Source organism: Pelophylax lessonae (assembly GCF_965119305.1).
Source record: "Pelophylax lessonae genome assembly, chromosome: 2".
Lineage (NCBI taxonomy): Eukaryota > Metazoa > Chordata > Amphibia > Anura > Ranidae > Pelophylax > Pelophylax lessonae.
In genome coordinates this window covers 727,849,936-727,876,818 of record NC_138769.1, presented here as the reverse complement: position 1 = coordinate 727,876,818, position 26,883 = coordinate 727,849,936, and the positions used below count along the sequence as shown (strand labels likewise).

General features: G+C 46.4%; 1 protein-coding gene across 1 annotated transcript in view; it reads left to right on the top strand.

Annotated features, from left to right (window-relative positions):
- LOC309548309 (olfactory receptor 1f45-like) overlaps window positions 1-26,883 on the top strand; it is a gene marked incomplete at both ends in the record, with an annotated part of 66,141 nt that overhangs the window by 5,969 nt on the left and 33,289 nt on the right. The window contains one exon of the mRNA XM_082248248.1: window positions 18,180-18,505. Coding sequence (XP_082104374.1) covers window positions 18,180-18,505 — 326 coding nt within the window. The remainder of the gene's footprint in view (window positions 1-18,179; window positions 18,506-26,883) is intronic.

Sequence of the window (26,883 nt, the reverse complement as noted above, 5' to 3'; positions counted from 1 at the left end):
CAGGGTTGATGTTCCTGGAGGGAAACGCCAAATGGAAAAGGATTTAGGAAAACTAGAAGAATGGTCAGAACTCTGGCAACTGAAATTTAATGTGGATAAGTGCAAGATAATGCACCTGGGGCGTAAAAACCCAAGGGCAGAATATAGAATATTTGACACAGTCCTGACCTCAGTATCTGAGGAAAGGGATTTAGGAGTAATTATTTCAGAAGACTTAAAGGTGGGAAGACAATGTAATAGAGCAGCACGAAATGCCAGCAGAATGCTTGGATGTATAGGGAGAGGTATAAGCAGTAGAAAGAGAGAAGTGCTTATGCCGCTGTACAGAATACTGGTGAGACCTCACTTGGAGTATTGTGCGCAGTACTGGAGGTCATATCTCCAGAAGGATATAGATACTCTAGAGAGAGTTCAGAGAAGAGCTACTAAACTAGTACATGGATTGCAGGAAAAAACTTACCAGGAAAGGTTAAAAGGACCTTAACATGTATAGCTTGGAAGAAAGAAGAAGAGACAGAGGGGATATGATAGAAACTTTTAAATACATAAAGGGAATCAACTCGGTAAAGGAGGAGAGCATATTTAAAAGAAGAAAAACTACCACAAGAGGACACAGTTTTAAATTAGAGGGGCAAAGGTTTAAAAGTAATATGAGGAAGTATTACTTTACTGAGAGAGTAGTGGATGCATGGAATAACCTTCCTGCAGAAGTGGTAGCCGCAAATACAGTGAAGGAGTTTAAGCATGCATGGGATAGGCATAAGGCTATCCTTCATATAAGATAGGGCCAGGGACTATTCATAGGATTCAGATATATTGGGCAGACTAGATGGGCCAAATGGTTCTTATCTGCCGACACATTCTATGTTTCTATGTTTCTATTAGGCATAGAAAAAAAAGTTTGTGTAGGGTTGCACCGATACCATTTTTTTTTATCGGCAAGTACAAGTGCAGATACTTGTGCTCAAGTACTCGCCAATACTGAGTACCGATACCTTTGCGGTATGATTTGAGCCCATACATACAAAAAATGCAAAGAATCGCATGCAATTTGAACAGGAATGTGGTGCGATTCCTGTCTGAATTGCATGCGGTTTCCCGTACTCATGCAAATGCTCAGTATTGGTACCGATACTGGTATCAGTATTGGTGCAACCCTAAAATTGTGTAATTTCTTTTTAACACAGGATGGAAATAGCATACAGGTTTGCACCACACCTTAGAAGGCTTTTTGGACAGGATTTTTAGCTGTGGTCCACAACATTTTGGGACACGTCACAGCTTCCAGGAGTCTGTAAGATAATTCACAAACCACAGCACAACTCGTGCAATTTCAGTGGGGTGCTTGCTGTGAGGCCACATGGAGTCGTAGCCGGCTTCTCTTAGTAAACATGCCGATGTCGGAGACCCAAAGACTGACCAGGTGAAGACAAAGCTGGATTCGTTGACAGGTATGTGTCCTTTTTTCAACCACTTAAAGTGGAGTTCCATCCAAAATTGGAACTTCCGCTTTAAATACTACTGACCTCCTGACATGCCACATTTGGCATGTCATTTTTTTGGGGGGGGGGATCGGGTACCTAGATTTGACAGGTACCCGCTCCCACTTCCGCTCGGGCCGCCTAGGCAGCTCGGGTGGAAGTTCTCCTCTCTCCCTCCCTCTCGGCAATCTTCTGGGACACGTCACAGGTCCCAGAAGATTGCCTGGCCATTCACAACACGCAGCGCAAATCCCACATGCGCAGTGTGCGCCCAGCTGTTAAGCCTCAAGCTATCACAGCCGGGTGCCCACAGTAGAGCTGCCAGCGCTGCCAAGAGGAGAGGGAGAGAGACGAGGGTTTGGATGGCCGATTTATTGCGATAAACTGTGTTACTTTGACAATTGCGCAGTCATGCGACGCTGTAACCAAATAAAATTGATGTCCTTTTTTCCTACTAATTGAGCTTTCTTTTGGTGGTATTTGATCACCCCTGCTATTTTAATTTTTTTGCGCTACAAACAAAAAAACAGCAACAGTTCTGAAAAAATAAATAAATAAATAAATAAATATATTTGTTCTGTGTTTCACCGGCTGCAGGGGACTGCTTCACCCTATCTATCTGGGAAGGTTCTGGAAGATAAAAGCCTGGGAGAAACAAATCAGTAGCTGCATAAGTAGGCAGCCCTGGCCAATCCCTGGGGAGAGTGTGCCCAGATGGTGGCTGGGAGAGTGTATAAATACTCTGAGACTTGGAACAGAGGAGTCTTTTGTCTTGAAGGAGGAGACCACAGCCAGGTGGGCTTCTGCCCTTCTGGGCAGACTCGCCATGTGTTACGAGTGCCGTTTTATGCAGCTTTGTAGGTCAGCTCTCTTAAGGAGAAGAGAGACAATCTACAAACGCGAAGAACGCTGGAGAACTGTAATTACAAGGCTGTAAAGGCTGTGATTACAAGGCTAAGAAATTTGTGAGCCTACAGTTTTGCTAAAACATAAAGCACATATAATACGCTTCCTAATTTAAAATAAATAAATAAATAAATAAAGTCAACCACTCACAAAAATATACACCCCCCTCTACTTACAAAACATAATTATTATTAAAATTCACACAATATTCAGACATGTGCTTTTTTTAATATGAATGTTGTTTAGTGAATTTTTTTAACCTATACCTGTCATGCAGCTATACAGCATTCATAAAATGTAAAAATAAATATAAATAAGTAATTAAAAATAGTATAGAAATAAGTATCAAAGAATAAAACTAAAAAAAAAAAAAAAAATGATTAAAATGAGAAAACCCCATATAATAGAAATAGCACAGTCCATGAGAACCATACCTTGGTTTTATGTATTTATTTTTTTAAAAAGAAGAATATATATAAAAAAAAAAATATATGAAATATTCATTTTGAAAAAAATGCAACTTTTATGAAAATATCATGAAAATTTAAATAACTTATTATAATAGGAACTGATAGCATATTGATCAAATAAATACATATACTGTATGTGCTGTCACTCAAACCCCCAATAATAGAAATATGGTATATCCATCCATTTTTATTCTTATCTGAAATAGAAGAAGGATATATTTTAGATTTTACATTTTTTTTAAATTTTAGGTGTGTATAGATTTCAGTGATCACACTGTCTTCCGGGAGTAGAAAGCTGCCTTCTCTCTGTATCCAAATTTCTGAATTACAATAGTAAGGAATTTAAACAAACCTGAAATAGCGAAACAAAATTTCGGATGAAATTTGAATAGTTTTCAAATCGAATTTGAATAGTCTTTAAATTCAAATTGTTTTATCAAAGTGGAATTACAATTTTTGAAGAGAATTAAATAGAATAGAAAATAAAGGAATAGAATAGAAACGAGTATATTAGAATATAAAAGAATAGAACAGAAATAAAATAAAATGTTAGAACATAATACAATAAAACAGAACAGAATACAAAATAAAAGTATAGAATAGAAAAGAGTAAAATAGAAAAAAATAGAATAGAAAATATTGAAACAAAATAAAATAGAATAGAAAAAAATGAATACAATAGAATAAAAAATAGAATAAATTAGAAGGAATATAACATCTTCTGAAATTCAAATTTCAAATATAAGAAATTTGAATAAAATAGAGAAGAATAGAAAAAAAGAATAGAATAAAATAGAATAAAAAAAGAAAAGAATTGAATAAATTAGAAAGATTATCACCTTCTTCCGAAATTCGAATAGAAGTAATTTAAACTCGAATGGAATAGAAAAGAATAGAATAGAAAATACAATAATAGACTAGAAAATAATAAAATAGAATAAACAATAAAGCAAGGTCCATAAAGACATGGATGAGTGAGTTTGATGTGCAGGAACTTGACTGGCCTGCACAGAGTCCTGACCTCAACCTAATAGAACACCTTTGAGATGAATTAGAGCGAAAGAATGGTCAAACATTCCCATAGACACACTCCTAAACCTTGTGGACAGCCTTCCCTGGACAGTTAAAGTGGTTATAGCTGCAAAGGGTGGGCCAACTCAACATTGAACCCTACAAACTAAGACTGGGATGCCGTTAAAGTTCACTTGTGTGTTAAGGCAGGTGTCCCAATACTTTTGACAAAATAGTGTATAAATGTATTCTGCTTCTAATCTGCTCTACCGGTTTTGGGGGTTTGGGAAAGGCAAAAGGGTTTTTTCATGGCAGCTCTGATTGAGGAAGAAGGAAGTCTATAAACGTCCTCCTTTCTCCTCAGTTCTCCGGCAATTCTCTCTTCTCTCCCTGATTCTCCATTTCTGGGCAGGGGAAGCTGGGAGAGAGAGGTCACCATTGATGTTCTGAGATTGCGTCTTCCTAAACTGGACATTTCTGTAACAGTCAATGTCAGCTTCTCTTTGCGTTGAGTTGATCACTGGAGAACATGTTCTCTGCTGATCAGCTCACTTTCATAACTGGTTGATGGTTCGAAAGGAGCTACGATCATCAGGACCCCAGCTCATCCCAGTTTCATAAAAGGACCCCATAATCTGGGCAATGTAAAATCATGTTGTCTATGACTAATACACAATCTGATCTTTCCTTCATTGTACAATGTAGGAACTGAGCATCCTTGGAGAATAGAAAATGCAGGAATTAATTTCCTGCTGACGTACTGTGCTTCAAATTCCTTAGAAACTATACCTACTGGTCACAAATGTCACAAATCCAAGTCTTTCTCAGCAACCAGACTGCTGCCTCCATGTACTGTATGTCTCCGTACATTGTTTGCCTTGTTCCTCCTCCCAGGAACGAGGCTTTCATCTTAATACATGTCTAAATCATTTTGTGCCTACCCCACTCTGTAGCTAGGGGGAGCCCTGTGTAGTTAGTACCACCCTTATTCATCTTCATGCTTTGTGTGCGAAGTAGATGAAAGGTTTATCTTGGGGATGAGCTTTAGGTTTGAGTAGTTCACATCAAATCCAGACTGTTCCCAGTTTACCACACAAGCTAGCAATATTTGTCTAGTTTATCCGCCCAAAATCTCAAATGGTGCGGCAGTAGCACTGTTGGCATAATGGCAATGCTAATGGCATGAGAGATTCCAGGGGGCAAGGGGCTAACTCCTACACATCCTGTTCCCTGAGAGGAGTATAGGGGGTCTGTGTGGAGGTGGGAGGACCTATCAGAATCTGGTCCACTTTAGGAATAATTGGAGGGATCCTGAGGGCAACTTCAAATTGGAGGGGTAATTAGCATGATGGCTTCAGTTACAAGTTAAAGGCATTTTCCACCTTTTGTAAAAATTGAATTCATGCACCCATATCACAAATAGAAAAAAAAGTGTGCTTTTATTAATATTTTGCATTAAAGCCTGTGAAGCATTGCAACCATGATCAATGGATGGTGGGTGCAATGCACAGGCTCCAGCAGACTCTTCCATCTGCCCCAGGTCTGTACTAAGGTAAGGTTATGGAGCTGTGGGAAGTAAAGGTTGGACTTCCAGTGTGGGTGATGCCATTGCTCCTTGGAGGAATTCGTAAGATTTCACAAATCTGCAGTTTGGTCTACAGAGCCATGCAAAATCCAAAAGTCAACAGACACTTGCAAAAACAAGTGATTCAGGTATAAGGGGGAGATCATTTTGGGAGGCAGGCGCAGAAGGGCGCCATGTTATATGTCATACCCTAAATATGAGTGTAGCATAAAACATGGTCAGAAAGGCTGAATTAGACTTTAATATGTGGCTGTTTTGCAGCCCATTGGCTTTTCATGTGATAGGAAAGAAGTGCGCTGGAAAATCAGAAAAGCTGCAACCTTAGAAAATTAATGTGCTGTGAAAAATGTGTATCAGGTGCTAAACTGTTCAATAATATGTCCAATATATACATATATTAACAAATCAACAAAAAATGTTGATATGTATAGACAAACCTTTCCATAGATTAGGTAAACAAATTAACAATCAATTAGGTTTGAAAACAAAGTGACAAACAATCTATTGATCAAAAAGGGAGTCCATAAATGCAAAGTAAATGTCCAAAAACATATTCAAAACGACATGCATGTGAAAAACTCCAAAAGTGCAAAATCCAAAAAAGATGTGAGCAGTGAAGCCTCCACCGTGATCGGATATGCCCCTTACCAGATGGAGAGAACACAAGGGTGTATGTGTTTATCAGATCCAAAATAACATCAGGAAAGGCAGAAACGCCCACCAATTTTTCTTTCCAAAAAAGAATAGATCAGCCTCTTAGCAGATGGTAAATAATTGCAGGCAAGGAAAGGTGTATGATGTCTGCATTAGCAGCTGGTCGTATTCCCTGGGATGGATGGATCTCTTAAGTTCTGGTCCTTTGGATGTAGTCCCCCTAGTGGCCAAGAAAAGAAAACCACTGATAGTGTAGTACTTCCAGCAATCATTTAATAAAAGAATAAGTATGCACTTACAGTATGTCAGCTTGTATTTGGCATCAATGACGAAAATACCGGGGAGAAATAATTCCCATTTTAAATTTTAAATTTTAGTTGCGGAATACATGCTGATCTGTAGTTTTTAACATTCAGCAATATGTCACAGTTATTGGTTTTATCCCAGCAATAGGATACAGATACTCTTTCAACAAGTGTCTTTGTGATTTACACTTGCAATATTTTCTGTGCAGACACCGGAAGCGCTTCCTTTAGCCTTCAATTTAAGGGCGGAAGTGACGATGCGTGCCATCTCCTGTCTCAGTTGACGTCCGTCGAGGAGGAAACGCGTCAGGGTGGAGTGCCGCAACGTCATGATCCATCGCCACAGACCGCATTGCAGGCGGCCACGGCTCACCAGCATTTCTCCCCGGTATTTTCGTCATTGATGCCAAATACAAGCTGACATACTGTAAGTGCATACTTATTCCTTTATTAAGTGATTGTTGGAAGTACTACACTATCAGTGGTTTTCTTTTCTTAGCCATTGGGGGGACTACATCCAAAGGACCAGAGCTTAAGAGATCCATCCATCCCAGGGAATACGACCAGCTGCTAATGCAGACATCATACACCTTTCCTTGCCCGCAATTATTTATCATCTGGTAAGAGGCTGATCTATTCTTTTTTGGAAAGAAAACTTGGTGGGTGTTTCTGCCTTTCCTGGTGTTATTTTGGATCTGATAAACACATACGCCCTTGTGTTATCTCCATCTGGTAAGAGGCATATCCGATTACGGTGGAGGCTTCACTGCTCACATCTATTTTGGATTTTGCAATTTTGGAGTTTTTCGCATGCATGTCGTTTTGAATATGTTTTTGGACATTTACTTTGCATTTATGGACTCACTTTTTAATCAATAGATTGTTTGTCACTTTGTTTTCAAACCTAATTGATTGTTAATTTGTTTACCTAATCTATGGAAAGGTTTGTCTTTATACATATCACCATTTTTTGTTGATTTGTTAATATATGTATATATTGGACATATTATTGAACAGTTTAGCGCACCTGATACACATTTTTCATTGGCTTTTCAAGCTGTATTATAGGGGTCTCCAAACTTTCTAAACAAAGAGCCGGGTTATTATCCTTCAGACTTTAGAGGTTTCAGACTGAGGCCAGTAGGAGTAGAAAATGTCCAGGCATCTGTAAAAATGCTCCATCATTTGTGTCAGTGTGAGGAACAGTGCGCCATCCTTGGTGTCTGGGGGAGGAATTGTGTCCCATCCTTGGTGCCAGGTGGAGGAATTGTGCCCTGTCGTTGGTGTCAGGGGAAGGAATTGTGCCCCATCATTGGTGTCAGGGGGAGGAATTGTTCCCCATCGTTGTTGTCAGAGAGAAGGAATTGTGCCCCATCGTTGGTGTCAGGGGGAGCAATTGTGCCCCATCGTTGGTGTCAGGGGGAGCAATTGTGCCCCATCGTTGGTGTCAGGGGGAGCAATTGTGCCCCATCGTTGGTGTCAGGGGGAGCAATTGTGCCCCATCCTTGGTGTCAGGGGGAGCAATTGTGCCCCATCCTTGGTGTCAGGGGGGAGGAATTGTGCCCCATCATTTGTGTGAGGGGGAGGAATTGTGCCCCATTGTAGGTGTCAGAGGGAGGAATATTACCCTATAGTTAGCTATCTCAGAGCTACCACTGGCTCTTTCACTTAAGGTAATATAGCACACAGTCACTTGGACCCTGAGCTCAGGTCAGTACTCATAATGTCACAATCATCAGATGCCTCCTTCCAGTATTCACTGGAAACTCTTCAGTGAGGGAAAGATTAATGCTCACAATTAGAGTTGAGCGGACACCTGGATGTCCGTGTTCGGCGGGTTCGGCCGCACTTGAAAAAAAAGTCCGGGTCCGTGTCCCGGACTTTTTCCGAACTTTACCCGGACACCGAACCCCTTTGAAGTCAATGGGGACCCGAACTTTCAGGCACTAAAATGGCTCTAAAAACACCAATGGAAAGGGCTAGAGTGCTGGAAATGGCAGCAAAACGTAGTTAAGAGTATGGCAAGTGCTCTGCAAACAAATGTGGATAGGGAAATAACTTAAAACAACAAAAAAAAAAAAGAAAGAAAAACAATTTTCTTCATCTGTGAAAGGACGAGGCCCATATGGAGTAGGAGGGAGGTTGAGGTGGCGGTGTAGGTGGAAGCGGCAGTGGAGGGGGGCGAGGTAGCCAACACTGCTTTTTTTCAGTCATTTTAAATTAGGGTACACCCCAAAAGAGTGAGAAAGATCAAAAATATAACAATGGCTGGGTAAGGTCCGTATCCATCTCTATTCTGCACAAGGTACGGAAAAGTCCTGTGGGATCCATGCCTGGTTCATTTTAATGAACGTGAGCTTGTCCACATTGTCTCTGGACAGGCGGCTGCGCTTATCTGTGATAGCGCCCCCAGCCATGCTAAATACACGTTCAGATAATACACTGGCTGCAGGGCACGCCAGCACCTCCAAGGCGTAAAGGGCAAGCTCAGGCCGTGTGCCCAATTTGGAGACCCAGAAGTTGAAGGGGGCAGACCCGTCATTCACTACATGTAGACGTGTGAACACATACTGCTCCACCATGTTGCTGAAATGCTGCCTCCTGCTAAGACGTTCCATATGAGCTGCTGGTGCTGCTGTTTGTTGTGGCGTGCTGACAAAGCTTTTCCACATTTCGGCCATTCTAACCCTGCCTTCTGAGGTGCTGGCGGTGCCCTGGTTGCGTTGGCGACCTCTTCCTCCTCCTCCTCTGCCTTGGCCTTGTGCTTCCACTGTGGCCCCGCTGTCAGGTGGGAATGCCAGCAGCATCGCGTCTACCAGCGTGCGCTTGTATTCGCGCATCTTGCGATCACGCTCCAGTGAGTGAATTAAGGACGGTACGTTGTCCAACTTGTAACGGGGATCCAGCAGCGTGGCCACCCAGTAATCAGCACAAGTTAGAATGTGGGCAACTCGGCGGTCGTTGTGGAGACACTGCAGCATGTAATCGCTCATGTGTGCCAGGCTGCCCAGAGGCAACGAAAGGCTGTCCTCTGTGGGAGGTGTATCGTCTGTGTCCTCTGTATCCCCCCAGCCACGCACCAGTGATGGCCATGAGCTGGCCTGGGTGCCACCCTGCTGTGAACATGGTTCCATCTCCTCCTCCATCTCCTCCTCCTCATCCTCCAGAACTGTGCCCCTGCTGGACAATTGTGTCCCTGGAGTTTGTGTGTGCAGGAACCCACCCTCGGAGCCACTTGCGAATGACTGTCCTGAAAGCCTTGGAAATGTTACCTCTTCATCCTCCTCCTCCTCCTCCTCATCCTGTGCCACATCCTCTTCCATCATTGCCCGAATAGTTTTTTGAAGGAGGCATAGAAGTGGGATAGTTAAGCTGACAACGGCGTCATCGGCACTGGCCATGTTGGTGGAGTACTCAAAACAGCGCAACAAGGCACACAGGTCTCGCATGGAGGCCCAGTTATTGGTGGTGAAGTGGTGCTGTTCCGCAGAGCGACTCACGCGTGCGTGCTGCAGCTGAAACTCCACTATGGCCTGCTGTTGCTCGCACAGTCTTTCCAGCATGTGCAAGGTGGAGTTCCACCTTGTGGGCACATCACATATGAGGCGGTGAGCAGGAAGGCCGAAGTTAAGCTGCCGCGCTGACAGACGAGCAGCAGCAGGGTGAGAACGCCGAAAGTGCGCACAGACGGCCCACACTTTCTGCAGCAGCTCTGACATATCGGGGTAGTTTTTAAGGAACCTCTGCACCACCAAATTCAGCACATGCGCCAGGCAAGGGATGTGCGCCAAACCGGCTAGGCCCAGAGCTGCTATGAGATTTCGCCCGTTATCGCACACCACCAGACCGAGCTCACTGGCAGCAACCACTCATTTGTCTGCTGTTCCATGCTCCTCCACAACTCCTGCGCGGTGTGTGGTTTTTCCCCCAAACAGGCAAGTTTTAAAACTGCCTGCTGTTGTTTACCCCTGGCTGTGCTGAAGTTGGTGGTGAAGGTGTTACGCTGACCGGATGAGGAGGCGGTAGAGGATGAGGAAGCGAAGTAGGAGGAGTTAGGAACAGGAGGCAAACTGAAGCGCCCTGCAATCCTCGGTGGTGAAAGGACATGCGCCAAATTGCTATGCGCCAAATTGCTATCCGCCTCAGGCCCATCCGCCACTGCATTTACCCAGTGTGCCACTAGGGAGATATAACGCCCCTGACCGTGCTTACTGGTCCACGTATCGGTAGTTAGGTGGACCTTGGCACAGATGGCATTGCGCAGTGCATACCTGATTTTTTTCCCCCACTTGGTTGTGCAGGGAAGGGATGGCTTGCCTGGAAAAGTAGTGGCGGCTGGGCACGACGTACTGTGGGACAGCCACCGACATAAGGCTTTTAAAACTGTGCGTCTTCACCAGACGGAATGACAGCATTTCAAAGGCCAAGAATTTTGAAATGCTGGCATTCAGGGCCAGGGATCGCAGGTGGGTAGGGGGGTACTTCCTCTTCCTCTGAAGTGTTTGGGAGATGGAAAGCTGAACGCTTTCACGGGACATTGTGGAGATGGTTGGTGACCCAGGTGGTGGTGTTGCTGACAGATCGTCTGTTTGTGGGGTGGCAGGTGCCGGTATCACTACAGAGGTGGATGAAGAGTCCGAGACTGCAGCAGAAGAGGAAGCAGGAGGAGCCAGAGACGTTTCTTGGTTTTGAAGGTGTCTACTCCACTGCAGCTCGTGCTTTGCACTTAGATGCCTGATCATGCAGGTTGTGCTCAGGTTGAGAAGGTTTATGCCTCCCTTCAGGCTCTGATTGCACAGGGTACAAACCACTCGTGTCCTGTCATCAGCACATTTTCTGAAGAACTTCCACGCTAGAGAACTCCTTTGAGCTGGCTTTGGTGCGCTCGGTCCCTTGCTGCGTTGGGCAGTAGCAGGCGTAGTGTCTAGGGCACGGCCGCTCCACTTCTGCACCCTGCTCCCTCTTCTGCTGTGCTGGTGGCTCTGTGCGACCACCGCCTCTTCCTCCAAACTACTCAGGTCACCTGCCTGACCTTCATTCCATGTGGGGTCAAGGACCTCATCATCCTCCACATCATCTTCCACCCAGTCTTCACCCCTGCCTTCCTTGTCGGTCTCCACAATTATGAGTGCCACAGCAGTTGACACCTGCGTTTCGTCATCATCGGAGATGTGCTGCAATGGTCCTTCCATGTACTCATCTTGAGAAATAAGTGGTTGGGCATCGCTGTACTCAATCTCTTCCACTTCTGGGGCAGGGCTAGGTGGATGGCCCTGGGAAACCCTGCTGACAGAGTCCTCAAAAAGAATAAGAGACTGCTGCATGACTTGGGGCTCAGACTGCTTGCCTGATTTGCAAGGGGGTGAGGTGAAAGACGGTTGGACATCGGCTGCAGGTGCCAACTCTGACCTTTCTGCAGTAGACTGGGTGGGAGACAATTTGAAGGAACTGGAGGCACTGTCAGCAGCAAACCAATCTACTATCGCCTCTACTTGTTCTGGCCTCATTACTTCTAGAGGCGCATGATGCCCTACCAAATACTGCTGCAGGTTCTGTCGCCTACTCACACTTGAGGAAGGTGTTTCACTTGTGCAACAGGAGCTCTACCAGCAGCACCACGACCCAGGCCACGGCCCCTATTTGACGGTCTCCTCATATTTCTGTAATTTATGATCTTGACCTAGAAAGGTGTTTATTGAATAGCGGAACAAAACAACAACAGTATCGCACGGGTGTATCTCACAGTCAAATATGCAAACTATGCCACAATTTAATTTTTTTTACCCCAAAAGGGTGTTTATTAGTGTTGAGCGAACACGGCCTGTATTATTCGTGTTCGTACCGAATAATTGGATTTTTGTTACCCGAACACGGACCCGAAAACTTTACTGTATGTTCGGGTTTAAATCCGTGTTCGGTCATTTTATTTCCTGTTTTGTATGTAATGGCGCGCTTTTAATGGCGGGCTTTCAACAGCCAATCAAGCGTTTAACTGGTGTGCCTTAAGCCATCCCTGTCATGCCCACAAATGTATTAGTAGCTGTGATTGGCCATCTGAAGCATGTGACCATGTCTTTATAAGTTCGAGAGCCCCCAGCGCGCCGCATCATTCTGCTGTAGTTTAGGTACAGAGCACATATCATACGTGCTGGCTGCTGATTAGGGACAGACAGTGATTCTGTGAAAAATTGTGTCCGAAAAGAATGCAGGGACAGGTCGGAGTGCAGGCAGGGAAAGTTATTAGAGCATTTTAGGGCCAGGCTGGAGATTAGGCAGGGTCAGTATTTTACATCGATTTTGCTGTGTGGGGGGTGGTACAGTGAACGATCTTATTGAGCATATTAGGGCCAGGCTGGAGATTAGGCAGGGACAGTATACATCAATTTTGCTGTGTGGGGGGTGGTGCAGTGAACAATCTTTTTGCCCTCACTTGAGCCCACTGAGGAGGAGGGAGAAAAAAAAAAATCTATTTTTATCAGTCAGTTGTATGCAGCGTTCACCTTAGATCTATTTTACTACAAGTTAAAAGTGATTTTTTTTTCCCCCTTCATAGCCTTTTTGCTGCAGTGCTGACTCTGAGCTGACTGTGACATAAGACACTGCTGTGTTCACATGTGCTATTGAGTGATTTTCAATTTTATACACTTTTTTCTATTCCACTATTCAATATACACCCTTTTGAGTTAAAAAAAATTAAATTGTGGCATAGTCTGTACTAATCTATTTAAAAATTACAAACTTAAAGGGGAATTTACTTTTTTTTTCCCTTCATAGCCTGCTGCAGAGCTGACTGTGACATAAGACACCAATTTTATATCATTGCTGAAGCAGGGTGCTTCAGTTTGCCTCCTGCCTGTTCCAAACTCCTCCTACTCCTCATCCTGCCTTTAGGGTACAAAAAATAGTAATCGGGGCCTAGTCTGGGTCTGTACGTGTGAGATAGATACACCTTTTTGATATCATATTTTCTATTCCGCTATTCAATCTACACCCTTGGGGTAAAAAGAATTAAATTGCGGCATAGTCTGTATCGGTACGTGTGAGATACACCTTTCCAATTTTTGGGGCGCATCTTCCACCGCCGAAGATTGCAGGGTGCTTCAGTTTGCCTCCTGCCTGTTCCAAACTCCTCCTACTCCTCATCCTGCCTTTAGGGTACAAAAAATAGTAATCGGGGCCTAGTCTGGGTCTGTACGTGTGAGATAGATACACCTTTTTGATATCATATTTTCTATTCCGCTATTCAATCTACACCCTTGGGGTAAAAAGAATTAAATTGCGGCATAGTCTGTATCGGTACGTGTGAGATACACCTTCCAAATTTTTGGGGCGCATCTTCCACCGCCGAGGATTGCAGGGTGCTTCAGTTTGCCTCCTGCCTGTTCCGAACTCCTCCTAATCCATATCCTGCCTTTAGGGTACAAAAAATAGTAATCAGGGCCTATTCTGGGTCTGTACGTGTGAGATAGATACACCTTTTGATATCATATTTTCTATTCCGCTATTCAATCTACATCCTTGGGGTAAAAAGAATTAAATTGCGGCATAGTCTGTATCAGTACGTGTGAGATACACCTTTCCAATTTTTTGGGCGCATCTTCCACCGCCGAGGATTGCAGGGTGTTTCAGTTTGCATCCTGCCTGTTCCGAACTCCTCCTACTCCTCATCCTGCCTTTAGGGTACAAAAAATATTAATCGGGGCCTATTTTCCTATTCCGCTATTCAATATACACCCTTTTGGAGTGTAAAAAATTAAATTACGGCATAGTCTGTATCGGTATGTGTGAGATACACCTTTTAAATTTGTTTGGCGCATCTCCTTCCACCGCCGAGGATTGCAGGGCGCTTCAGTTTGCCTCCTGTTCCGAACTTCTCCTACTCCTCTTCCTCATCCTCCCTTTAGGGTACAAAAAATTGTAATCGGGGCCTAGTCTGTGTTTGTACGTGTGAGATAAACCGTTTTATAAAAATGTTTCTATTCCGCTATTCAATATACACCCTTTTGGAGTGTAAAAAATTTAATTACGGCATAGTCTGTATCGGTACGTGTGAGATACACCTTTTAAATTTGTTGGCGCATCTCCTTCCACCGCCAAGGATTGCAGGGCACTTCAGTTTGCCTCCTGTTCCGAATTCCTCCTACTCCTCTTCCTCATTCTCCCCTTAGGGTACAAAAAAATTGTAATCATGGCCTAGTCTGTGTTTGTACGTGTGAGATAAACCGTTTTATATCCTTTTTTCTATTCCGCTATTCAATATACACCCTTTTGGGATGAAAAAAATTAAATTTGCGGCATACTTTGCATATTTGACTGTGAGATACACCCGTGCGATATTGTTGTTGTTTTGTTCCACTATTCGATACTGTTGTTGTTTTGTTCCGCTATTCAATAAACACCTTTCTAGGGCAAGATCATAAATTACAGAAATATGAGGAGACCGTCAAATAGGGGCCATGGCCTGGGTCGTGGTGCTGCTGGTAGAGCTCCTGTTGCAAGGAGAGGACGTGGTCAATCTGTGCCCGCTACACGCACAAGTGAAACACCTTCTTCAAGTGTGAGTAGGCGACAGAACCTGCAGCAGAATTTGGTAAGGCATCATGCGCCTCTAGAAGTGATGAGGCCAGAACAAGTAGAGGCGATAGTAGATTGGTTTGCTGCTGACAGTGCCTCCAGTTCCTTCACATTGTCTCCCACCCAGTCTACTGCAGAAAGGTCAAAGTTGGCACCTGCAGCCGATGTCCAACCGTCTTTCACCTCACCCCCTTGCAAATCAGGCAAGCAGTCTGAGCCCCAAGTCATGCAGCAGTCTCTTATTCTTTTTGATGACTCTGTCAGCAGGGTTTCCCACGGCCATCCACCTAGCCCTGCCCCAGAAGTGGAAGAGATTGAGTGCAGCGATGCCCAACCACTTATTTCTCAAGAGGAGTACATGGAAGGACCATCGCAGCACGTCTCCGATGATGCCGAAACACAGGTGCCAACTGCTGCGGCACTCAGAATTGTGGAGACCAACAAGGAGGGCAGGGGTGAAGACTGGGTGGAAGATGATGTGGAGCACGATGAGGTCCTCGACCCCACATGGAATGAAGGTCAGGCAGGTGACCTGAGTAGTTTGGAGGAAGAGGCGGTGGTCGCACAGAGCCACCAGCACAGCAGAAGAGGGAGAAGGGTGCAGAAGCAGAGCGGCCGTGCCCTAGACACTACGCCTGCTACTGCCAAATGCAGCAAGGGACCGAGCGCACCAAAGCCAGCTCAAAGGAGTTCTCTAGCGTGGAAGTTCTTCAGAAAATGTGCTGATGACAAGACACGAGTGGTGTGCACCCTGTGCAGTCAGAGCCTGAAGCTGGGTCACCAACCATCTCCACAATGTCCCGTGGAAGCGTTCAGCTTTCCATCTCCCAAACACTTCAGAGAAAGAGGAAGTACCCCCCTACCCACCCGCGATCCCTGGCCATGAATGCCAGCATTTCAAAATTCTTGGCCTTTGAAATGCTGTCATTCCGTCTGGTGGAGACGCACAGTTTTAAAAGCCTTATGTCGGTGGCTGTCCCACAGTACGTCGTGCCCAGCCGCCACTACTTTTCCAGGCAAGCCATCACTTCCCTGCACAACCAAGTGGGGGAAAAAAAATCAGGTGTGCACTGCGCAACGCCATCTTTGCCAAGGTCCACCTAACTACCGATACGTGGACCAGTAAGCACGGTCAGGGGCATTATAGCTCCCTAATGGCACACTGGGTAAATGCAGTGGCGGATGGGCCTGAGGCGGATAGCAATTTGGCGCATGTCGTTCCACCACCGAGGATTGCAGGGCGCTTCAGTTTGCCTCCTGTTCCTAACTCCTCCTACTCCGCTTCCTCATCCTCTACCGCCTCCTCATCCGGTCAGTGTAACACCTTCACCACCAACTTCAGCACAGCCAGGGGTAAAAGACAGCAGGCAGTTTTAAAACTTGCCTGTTTGGGGGAAAAAAAACACACACCGCGCAGGAGTTGTGGAGGAGCATGGAACAGCAGACAAATGAGTGGTTGCTGCCAGCGAGTCTCAAGCCCGGCCTGGTGGTGTGCGATAATGGGCGAAATCTTATAGCAGCTCTGGGCCTAGCCGTTTTGACGCACATCCCTTGCCTAGCGCATGTGCTGAATTTGGTGGTGCAGAGGTTCCTTAAAAATTACCCCGATATGTCAGAGCTGCTGAAGAAAGTGCGGGCCGTCTGTGCGCACTTTCGGCGTTCTCACCCTGCTGCTACTCGCCTGTCAGCGCTGCAGCGCAACTTCGGCCTTCCCGCTCACCGCCTTATATGTGACGTGCCCACAAGGTGGAACTCCACCTTGCACATGCTGGAAAGACTGTGCGAGCAGCAGCAGGCCATAGTGGAGTTTCAGCTGCAGCACGCACGCGTGAGTCGCTCTGCGGAACAGCACCACTTCACCACCAATAACTGGGCCTCCATGCGAGACCTGTGTTCCTTGTTGCGCTGTTTTGAGTACTCCACCAACATGGCCAGTGCCGATGACGCCGATGTCAGCTTAACTATCCCACTTCTATGCCTCCTTCAAAAAACGATTCGGGCGATGATGGAAGAGGATGTGGCACAGGATGAGGAGGAGGAGGATGAAGAGGTAACATTTCCAAGGCTTTCAGGGCAGTCATTCGCAAGGGGCTCCGAGGGTGGGTTCCTGCACACACAAACACCAGGGACACAATTGTCCAGCAGGGGCACAGTTCTGGAGGATGAGGAGGAGGAGATGGAGGAGGAGATGGAACCATGTTCACAGCAGGGTGGCACCCAGGCCAGCTCATGGCCATCACTGGTGCGTGGCTGGGGGGATACAGAGGACACAGACGATACACCTCCCACAGAGGACAGCCTTTCGTTGCCTCTGGGCAGCCTGGCACACATGAGCGATTACATGCTGCAGTGTCTCCACAACAACCGCCGAGTTGCCCACATTCTAACTTGTGCTGATTACTGGATGGCCATGCTGCTGGATCCCCGTTACAAGGACAACGTACCGTCCTTAATTCACTCACTGGAGCGTGATCGCAAGATGCGCGAGTACAAGCGCATGCTGGTAGACGCGATGCTGCTGGCATTCCCACCTGACAGCGGGGCCACAGTGGAAGCACAAGGCCAAGGCAGAGGAGGAGGAGGAAGAGGTCGCCAACGTAACCAGGGCACTGCCAGCACCTCAGAAGGCAGGGTTAGCATGGCCGAAATGTGGAAAAGCTTTGTCAACACGCCACAACAAACAGCAGCACCAGCAGCTCATATGGAACGTCTTAGCAGGAGGCAGCATTTCAGCAACATGGTGGAGCAGTATATGTGCACACGCCTACATGTAGTGAATGACGGGTCTGCCCCCTTCAACTTCTGGGTCTCCAAATTGGGCACATGGCCTGAGCTTGCCCTTTACACCTTGGAGGTGCTGGCGTGCCCTGCAGCCAGTGTATTATCGTAACGTGTATTTAGCACAGCTGGGGGCGTTATCACAGACAAGCGCAGCCGCCTGTCCAGAGACAATGTAGACAAGCTCACGTTCATTAAAATGAACCAGGCATGGATCCCACAGGACTTTTCCGTACCTTGTAAACCTATAGTCATAAAACAAAACATATAAGGGACCCCAAAATACACTTGTGATATAACCAGCATTCCTACTGTGAGAACAGACTGATCCCCCAGTTCTTCTGTTATGATACACCCCTCATCAAACTGTCCTGCTCCAGTACTACATTAGTTGAGTTCCTAATATACACCGAAGGTTCTATTGCTATTATTATTACATTTCTTTTCATTCTTATTTCATATGTGCTCATTGCAAGGGCTATTTGGAAAATTAAGACCAGCACCAGCCGAAGTAAAGCTTTTTCCTCTTGTTCTTCTCATCTCATGGTAATTTGTATGTTCTACGGCACCATCATTTTTATTTACTTCCGCCCTCCTTCAGATTATTCCTCCCAGTATGATCGCATTGTTAGCATGGCTTACGCCATCATTACACCTTTGCTAAATCCTTTTATTTACAGCCTAAGGAACCAAGATGTGAGGCAGGCTCTGAAGAAACTCATCATCAGTGCACAGAGCAAGGTCCATTAAGACATGGATGAGCGAGTTTGGGGTGGAGGAACTTGACTGGCCTTGACCCCAACCTGATAAAATTCCTTTAGGATGAATAACACTGTCCAATATTCCCCTTCCCATTGGACCAGTGTGAAACAGGCAGACAACATGAGCAGCATTTGATCACATCGAGCAGACCCTATCAGTGGATCACGGCTCCCAGTTAGGCAGAGAGTACTTCAATTTGCCTGACAGTCCCCCTGGTAAGCAGGGAAACCCAAAAACGATGTACTCTCTAGCACCTACCTAGGAGAGTGCTACAAACACAAAGAGCACGGTAAGGGGGGGGGGGGGTAAAAGGGCTAGTACAGGGGGAGTCAGGAGAGTACAATACTGGGATCAGGAAGGCACAGTACAGGTTCTTGGATGTTGCCTGGGACACGACCATCCTGGGACAGCTTAGTAAAAAGCGTGACTGCCCCAACAAATCTAGGAAAGTTAGAAAGTATGATGTAATGCAAGATTATCATGGGTAGTACCCTGGGGTGCCCATGCATTAAGAAAGCAGTGATCGTTCATCGTACGGCCAGGCAGTTTTACAAAGACAAGAAGAATTAATGAACTATCAGAGCGTTCACCGTCACCGTAATAGTTCACTGAGAACTATAAGCTGACAGATGCCCTACAGCCTTGCTCTTTTCGAATTGTGCCAGTGAATAAGGGGAGAAAATCCCTGGCTTGCTGCCACAAGGAAAGGGGGATATCGGGTGGAGAGGGATCTGATGCTGAACATGTTACACCCTAAACATGTTCAGAAAGGTGAATGTAGCCTTTAAAAACAATAAAAAAAAAACACAAAAATAGCAATTTCACCTCAAAGAATCAAGGTGTGGTCAAAAAACCCCACAGACAGAACAATCTATGAAATGGCCACACCTGGAATCATTACACAAATTCCAAATCCCTTATCTAGACCTTATACTATAGGTAGAGTAGAATGAATTCTTGTAAAAGTTAAAGTAATAGAAAATGTTATATTCCAAAAAAAGCAAAAATAGAAAAAAAAAGAAATACGTACAAGGCACCCATATATGTAGGGCCGGTGCTGGACTATTTTGCGCCCTGGGCAAGACCAGCTACTTGCAACCCCCCCAAAAAAAATAACTGTACACATTGCCCCCTTTCCTGCACATAATGCCCCCCTCTTTAACCATACACTCCCCTTCCTGTATACACTGCCCCCTTTAATCCTACACCCCCCTTCCTTTACACACTGCCCCCTTTTAACGCTACTCTCCCTTCCTTCACAACCCCCCCTTAACGCTACACCCCCTTCCTGCACCCACTGTCCCCTTTAATGCTACACCCCCTTTAATCCTACACCCTCTTCCAATACACACTGCCCCCCTTTAACCCTACCCCCCTTCCTATACTCACTGCCCCCCTTTAACCCTGCAACCCCTTCCTGTACACACTGCCCCCGTCTCTAGGAGATGACACCTACGGGGTATGAGGAGGTGACAGGAGAGGATATGGCACTTGCCATGGCTGCGCCCTAGTGGCAGTGCATAATATCAAATTTATAAGGTTTACCATTTGCAATATATGTTTAATCCTTGATGATATATGCAGCAGGTGTAGCAACAGTGTAATTAGAATGCTGATCAATTCATATAGAAAATATCCAGAAAGGGCTCCAGGAAATATTTGCATGTTCAAGGTTTCTCAATTTATTATTATTTTTTTTTTCAAAATGTATTTTATTTAGAATAATTCAGTACAAGCAAAAAGTACATCATATTGAGATTTTAACTAAACTATTTAAAAAGTCTCTGAACTTCGCAAACATACCCTTGTAATTAAACTTTTCATTGACCGGTATGGGTAGGAGAAGATTTACATCCAGCACCATATCCTATTTAATGTTAGACACAATATAGAAAAAAGGGGACTTTAAAGGTGCTAATCAATACACAATTTTTTTTTTTTATTAACCACTTCCCATCCAGGCCAGTTCTGACACTTTGCTCCTACATGTAACAATCTACTTTTTTTTCTAGAAAATTACTTAATACCCCCAAATATTATATATAATTATTTTTTAGCAGAGACCCTATAGAATAAAATGGAGTGTGTTGCAATTTTTTATGTCACACTGCATTTAAAAAAACCGCTGCACAAATACAATTTGTTTGGAAAAAAAACAACACTTTCATGAATTAAAAAAAAAAAAAAAAAAAAACCAACAGTAAAGTAAGACCAATGTTTTTGTATAATGTGAAAGATGATGCTATGCCGAGTAAATAGATACATAACATGTCACACTTGCGTCTGCCCATGGAATGGCAGTAAACTACGGTGCTTAAAATTCTCTATGGGCGATGCTTTAAATGCATTTACAGGTTACCAGTTTAGAGTGAACTCTAGGGCAGCCTTACTCAACCTTTTCAACACAGAGGAACCCTTGAAATAAATTTCCGGTCTCAGGAAACCCCTGCTAAAAATTAAAAATCTACAACTCATGACTAGAGTTGAGCGGACACCTGGATGTCCGTGTCCCGGACTTTTGCCGAACCTTTCCCGGACACCGAACCCCATTGAATTCAATGGGGACCCGAACTTTCAGGCACCAAAATGGCTCTAAAACACCAAAGGAAAGGGCTAGAGTGCGGCAAATGGCAGCAAAACGTAATTAAGAAAACTTAAAAACAACAAAAAAAAAAAAAACAGAAAAATAAAACAATGTTCTTCATCTCTGAAGGACGAGGCCCATATGGAGTAGGAGGGAGGTTGAGGTGGTGGTGGATGTGGCGGTGTCATAGGCGTGCGCACAGGGTGTGCCGGGTGTGCCTGGGCACACCCTAATCACCTAGGGCACATTAGCATTATCGCTCTGTTTGCCAGTGAGGAGATGGGAAAGATCTCCCTCGGACCTGCTCTGCTCTATTTCTCTTTGCCAGCAGGGAGAGTAATGTATCGGGGCCATGTACATGTAGGCAAACACATGCATGTGTATTTCAACTTTGGAGTGCACACCCTAATGCAATAGGCTGTGCACATCTATAGGCGGTGTAGGTGGAAGCGGCGGTGGAGGAGGACCAGGGCCGGATTAAGAGCATCATGGGCTTGGTGCTGAGGATTTTGAAGGGCCTTAAGGGCCGTGCCTTGGCATGCACCCAGAGGAGGAAGGGTGCAGCCATGCATGCCTAATTCAACATAGGATGCTGTCTCTGAAGCCCATAAACACATCCATGCATCGGCAACTGTCCCTCCTTGTCCGGCCTTCGCGCTGTGTGAGGAGGTTCTGAGGGTGCTGCCTGGGGAAGCGAGCATAGAAGCCAGACTTCTGTGTTTACAAGTGACAGAAGAGCGGTAACAGTGAATATGGCCAACCCGGGGCCTATATAAAAAAGGTAGGGGCCTGGAGCTGCAGCTCCAATAGCCCCTACGTTAATCTGGTCCTGAGGAGGAGGACGAGGTAGCCAACACTGCTTCTTTTCACAAATTTAAAATGAGGGTACACCCCAAAAGAGTGAGAAAGAGCAAAAATGGAAAAATGGGTGGGTAAGGTTGGTATCCATTGCTATTCTGCACAAGGTACGGAAAAGTCCTGTGGGATCCATGCCTGGTTCATTTTAATGAACGTGAGCTTGTCCACATTGTCTCTAGACAGGCGGCTGCGCTTGACTGTGATTAACGCCCCCAGCCGTGCTAAATACCCGTTCAGATAAAACACTGGCTGCAGGGCACGTCAGCACCTCCAAGGCGTAAAGGGTAAGTTCAGGCCATGTGCCCAACTTGGAGACCCAGAAGTTGAAGAAGGGGGCAGACCCCTCATTCAGTACGTCTAGGCGTGTGCACACATACTGCTCCACCATGTTGGTAAAATGCTGCCTCCTGCTAAGACGTTCCATCTGAGCTGCTGGTGCTGCTGTTTGTTGTGGCGTGCTGACAAAGCTTTTCCACATTTCGGCCATGCTAACCCTGCCTTCTGAGGTGCTGGCAGTGCCCTGGTTGCGTTGGCGACCTCCTCCTCTGCCTTGTGCTTCCACTATGGCCCCGCTGTCAGATGGGAATGCCAGCAGCATCGCGTCTACCAGCGTGCGCTTGTACTCGCGCATCTTGCGATCGCGCTCCAGTGAGTGAATTAAGGACGGTACGTTGTCCTTGTAACGGGGATACAGCAGCGTGGCCACCCAGTAATCAGCACAAGTTAGAATGTGGGCAACTCGGCGGTCGTTGTGGAGACACTGCAGCATGTAATCGCTCATGTGTGCCAGGCTGCCCAGAGGCAACGAAAGGCTGTCCTCTGTGGGAGGTGTATCGTCCGTGTCCTCTGTATCCCCCCAGCCACGCACCAGTGATGGCCATGAGCTGGCCTGGGTGCCACCCTGCTGTGAACATGGTTCCATCTCCTCCTCCAGCTCCTCCTCCTCCTCATCCTCCTCCTCATCCTCCAGAACTGTGCCCCTGCTGGACAATTGTGTCCCTGGCGTTTGTGTGTGCAGGAACCCACCCTCGGAGCCCCTTGCGAATGACTGCCCTGAAAGCCTTGGAAATGTTACCTCTTCATCCTCCTCCTCCTCCTCCTCATCCTGTGCCACATCCTCTTCCATCATCGCCCGAATTGTTTTTTCAAGGAGGCATAGAAGTGGGATAGTTAAGCTGAGAACAGCGTCATTGCCACTGGCCATGTTGGTGGAGTACTCAAAACAGCGCAACAAGGCACACAGGTCTCGCATGGAGGCCCAGTTATTGGTGGTGAAGTGGTGCTGTTCCGCAGAGCGACTCACGCGTGCGTGCTGCAGCTGAAACTCCACTATGGCCTGCTGCTGCTCGCACAGTCTTTGCAGCATGTGCAAGGTGGAGTTCCACCTTGTGGGCACGTCACATATGAGGCGGTGAGCGGGAAGGCCGAAGTTACGCTGCAGCGCTGACAGGCGAGCACGCACTTTCTGAAGCAGCTCTGACATATCGGAGTAGTTTTTAAGGAACCTCTGCACCACCAAATTCAGCACATGCGCCAGGCAAGGGATGTGCGTTATCGCACACCACCAGGCCGGGCTTGAGGCTCGCTGGCAGCAACCACTCATTTGTCTGCTGTTCCATGCTCTGCCACAACTCCTGCGCGGTGTGTGGTTTGTCCCCCAAACAGGCAAGTTGTAAAACTGCCTGCTGTCGTTTACCCCTGGCCGTGCTGAAGTTGGTGGTGAAGGTGTTACGCTGTCCGGATGAGGAGGCGGTAGAGGATGAGGAAGCGGAGTAGGAGGAGTTAGGAACGGGAGGCAAACTGAAGCGCCCTGCAATCCTCGGTGGTGGAAGGACATGCGCCAAATTGCTATCCGCCTCAGGCCCATCCGCCACTGCATTTACCCAGTGTGCCGTTAGGGAGATATAACGCCCCTGACCGTGCTTACTGGTCCACGTATCGGTAGTTAGGTGGACCTTGGCACAGATGGTGTTGCCCAGTGCACACCTGATTTTTTCCCCCACTTGGTTGTGCAGGGAAGGGATGGCTTGCCTGGAAAAGTAGTGGCGGCTGGGCACGACGTACTGTGGGACAGCCACCGAAATAAGGCTTTTAAAACTGTGCGTCTCCACCAGACGGAATGACAGCATTTCAAAGGCCAATCATTTTCAAATGCTGGCATTCAGGGCCAGGGATCGCGGGTGGGTAGGGGGGGTACTTCCTCTTCCTCTCAAGTGTTTGGGAGATGGAAAGCTGAACGCTTCCACGGGACATTGTGGAGATGGTTGGTGACCCAGGTGGTGGTGTTGCTGACAGATCGTCTGTTTGCGGGGTGGCAGGTGCCGGTATCACTACAGATGTGGCTGGAGCGGCCGAGACTGCAGCAGAAGAGGAAGCAGGATAAGCCAGAGACGTTTCTTGGTTTTGAAGGTGTGTACTCCACTGCAGCTCGTGCTTTGCACTTAGATGCCTGATCATGCAGGTTGTGCTCAGGTTGAGAAGGTTTATGCCTCGCTTCAGGCTCTGATTGCACAGGGTGCAAACCACTCGTGTCCTGTCATCAGCACATTTTCTAAAGAACTTCCACACTAGAGAACTCCTTTGAGCTGACTTTGGTGCGCTCGTTCCCTTGCTGCATTGGGCAGTAGCAGGCGTAGTGTCTAAGCACGGTCTCTCCGCTTCCGCACCCTGCTCCCTCTTCTGCTGTGCTGGTGGCTCTGTGCGACCACCGCCTCTTCCTCCAAACTACTCAGGTCACCTGCATGACGTTCATTCCATGTGGGGTCGAGGACCTCATCGTCCTCCACATCATCTTCCACCCAGTCTTCACCCCTGCCCTCCTTGTCGGTCTCCACAATGCTGAACGCCGCAGCAGTTGGCACCTGCGTTTCGTCATCATCGGAGACGTGCTGCGATGGTCCTTGCATGTACTCATCTTGAGAAATAAGTGGTTGGGCATCGCTGCACTCCATCTCTTCAACTTCTGGGGCAGGGCTAGGTGGATGGCCCTGGGAAACCCTGCTGACAGAGTCCTCAAAAAGAAGAAGAGACTGCTGTATGGATTGGGGCTCAGACTGCTTGCCTGATTTCCAAGGGGGTGTGGTGAAAGACGGTTGGACATTGGCTGCAGGTGCCAACTCTGACCTTTCTGCAGTAGACTGGGTGGGAGACAATGTGAAGGAACCGGAGGCACTGTCAGCAACCCAATCTACTATCGCCTGTACTTCTTCAGGCCTCATCATGTCTAGAGGCGCATGATGCCCTACCAAATACTGATGCAGGTTCTGTCGCCTACTCACGCTTGAGGAAGGTGTTTGACTTGTGCGTGTAGCTGGCACAGATCGACCACGTCCTCTCCTTGCAACAGGAGCTCTACCAGCAGCACCACGACCCAGGCCACGGCCCTTATTTGACGGTCTCCTCATATTTCTGTAAATTTAAGATCTTGCCCTAGAAAGGTGTTTATTGAATAGCGGAACAAAACAACAACAGTATCGCACGGGTGTATCGCACAGTCAAATATGCAAACTATGCCGCAATTTAATGTTTTTTTACACCAAAAGGGTGTATATTGAATAGCGGAATAGGATAAAAAACTGTATCTCACACGTACAAACACAGACTAGGCCCGATTAAATTTTTTTCTACCCTAAAGGGAGGATGAGGAAGAGGAGTTGGGAACAGGAGGCAAACTGAAGCGCCCTGCAATCCTTGGCGGGGGAAGGAGATGCGCCAAACTAATTTAAAAGGTGTATCTCACACGTACTGATACAGACTATGCCGTAATTTAATTTTTTACACTCCAAAAGGGTGTCTATTGAATAGCGGAATAGGAAAAATTTTATAATACGGTGTATCTCACACGTACAAACACAGACTAGGCCCCGCCGTTTACAATTTTTTGTACCCTAAAGGCAGGATGAGGAAGAGGAGTAGGAGGAGCAGGCAGGAGGCAGACTGAAGCACCCTCAAAACCTCGGCAATATGAGATGCGCCTCAAAAATTGGAAAGGTTGATCTCACACGTACCGACACAGACTATCCCGCAATTTAATTGATCCCCAAAGGGTTTTATTGAATAGCGGAATAGGAAATATGATCAAAAAAAGTGTATGTATCTCACACGTACACAACCACACTAGGCCCCAATTACTATTGTTTGTACCCCTAAAAGGATGGATGAGGAGTAGGAGGAGTATGGAACAGGCAGCACCCTCAAATCTTCAGAAGTATGAGATTGTGTTCACTGTATCCCACAAAGATTGTGTTCACTGCACCCCACAAAGATTGTGTTCACTGTACCCCACAAAGATTGTGTTCACTGTACCCCACAAAGATTGTGTTCACTGCACCCCACAAAGATTGTGTTCACTGTACCCCACAAAGATTGTGTTCACTGCACCCCAAAAAGATTGTGTTCACTGCACCCCACAAAGATTGTGTTCACTGCACCCCACAAAGATTGTGTTCACTGCACCCCACAAAGATTGTGTTCAATGCAGCCCACACACAGCAAAATGGATGTGGATCACTGACACCTGCCTATCTCCTATCCCACACCACACAGCAATATCGATTGTAGTTTGTAGAACACACTTTCCCTAAAAATCAGCAGACTCTATCCCTAACAGGATTGATAAGAGTTCGTAGATCAGGACTAAGTGCAGACCCCACCCCACACAGCAATATCAATTGTAGTTTGTAGAACACACTTTCCCTAAAATTCAGCAGCAGCCTCTCCCTAAAATGCCTACAACTCGCCCTGCCTAAAACACTCCGACCTGTTCCTCAATTCTATCCGGACACAAATGTTTTTTTCCTGCCTGTCTTTCCCTAATCAGCAGACAGCACGTTGATGTGTGCTCTCTCCCTGATCTAAGCAGCAGAATGACGCCGCTGCGGCGCTGCCTCGAACTTATAAAGACTTGGTCACATGC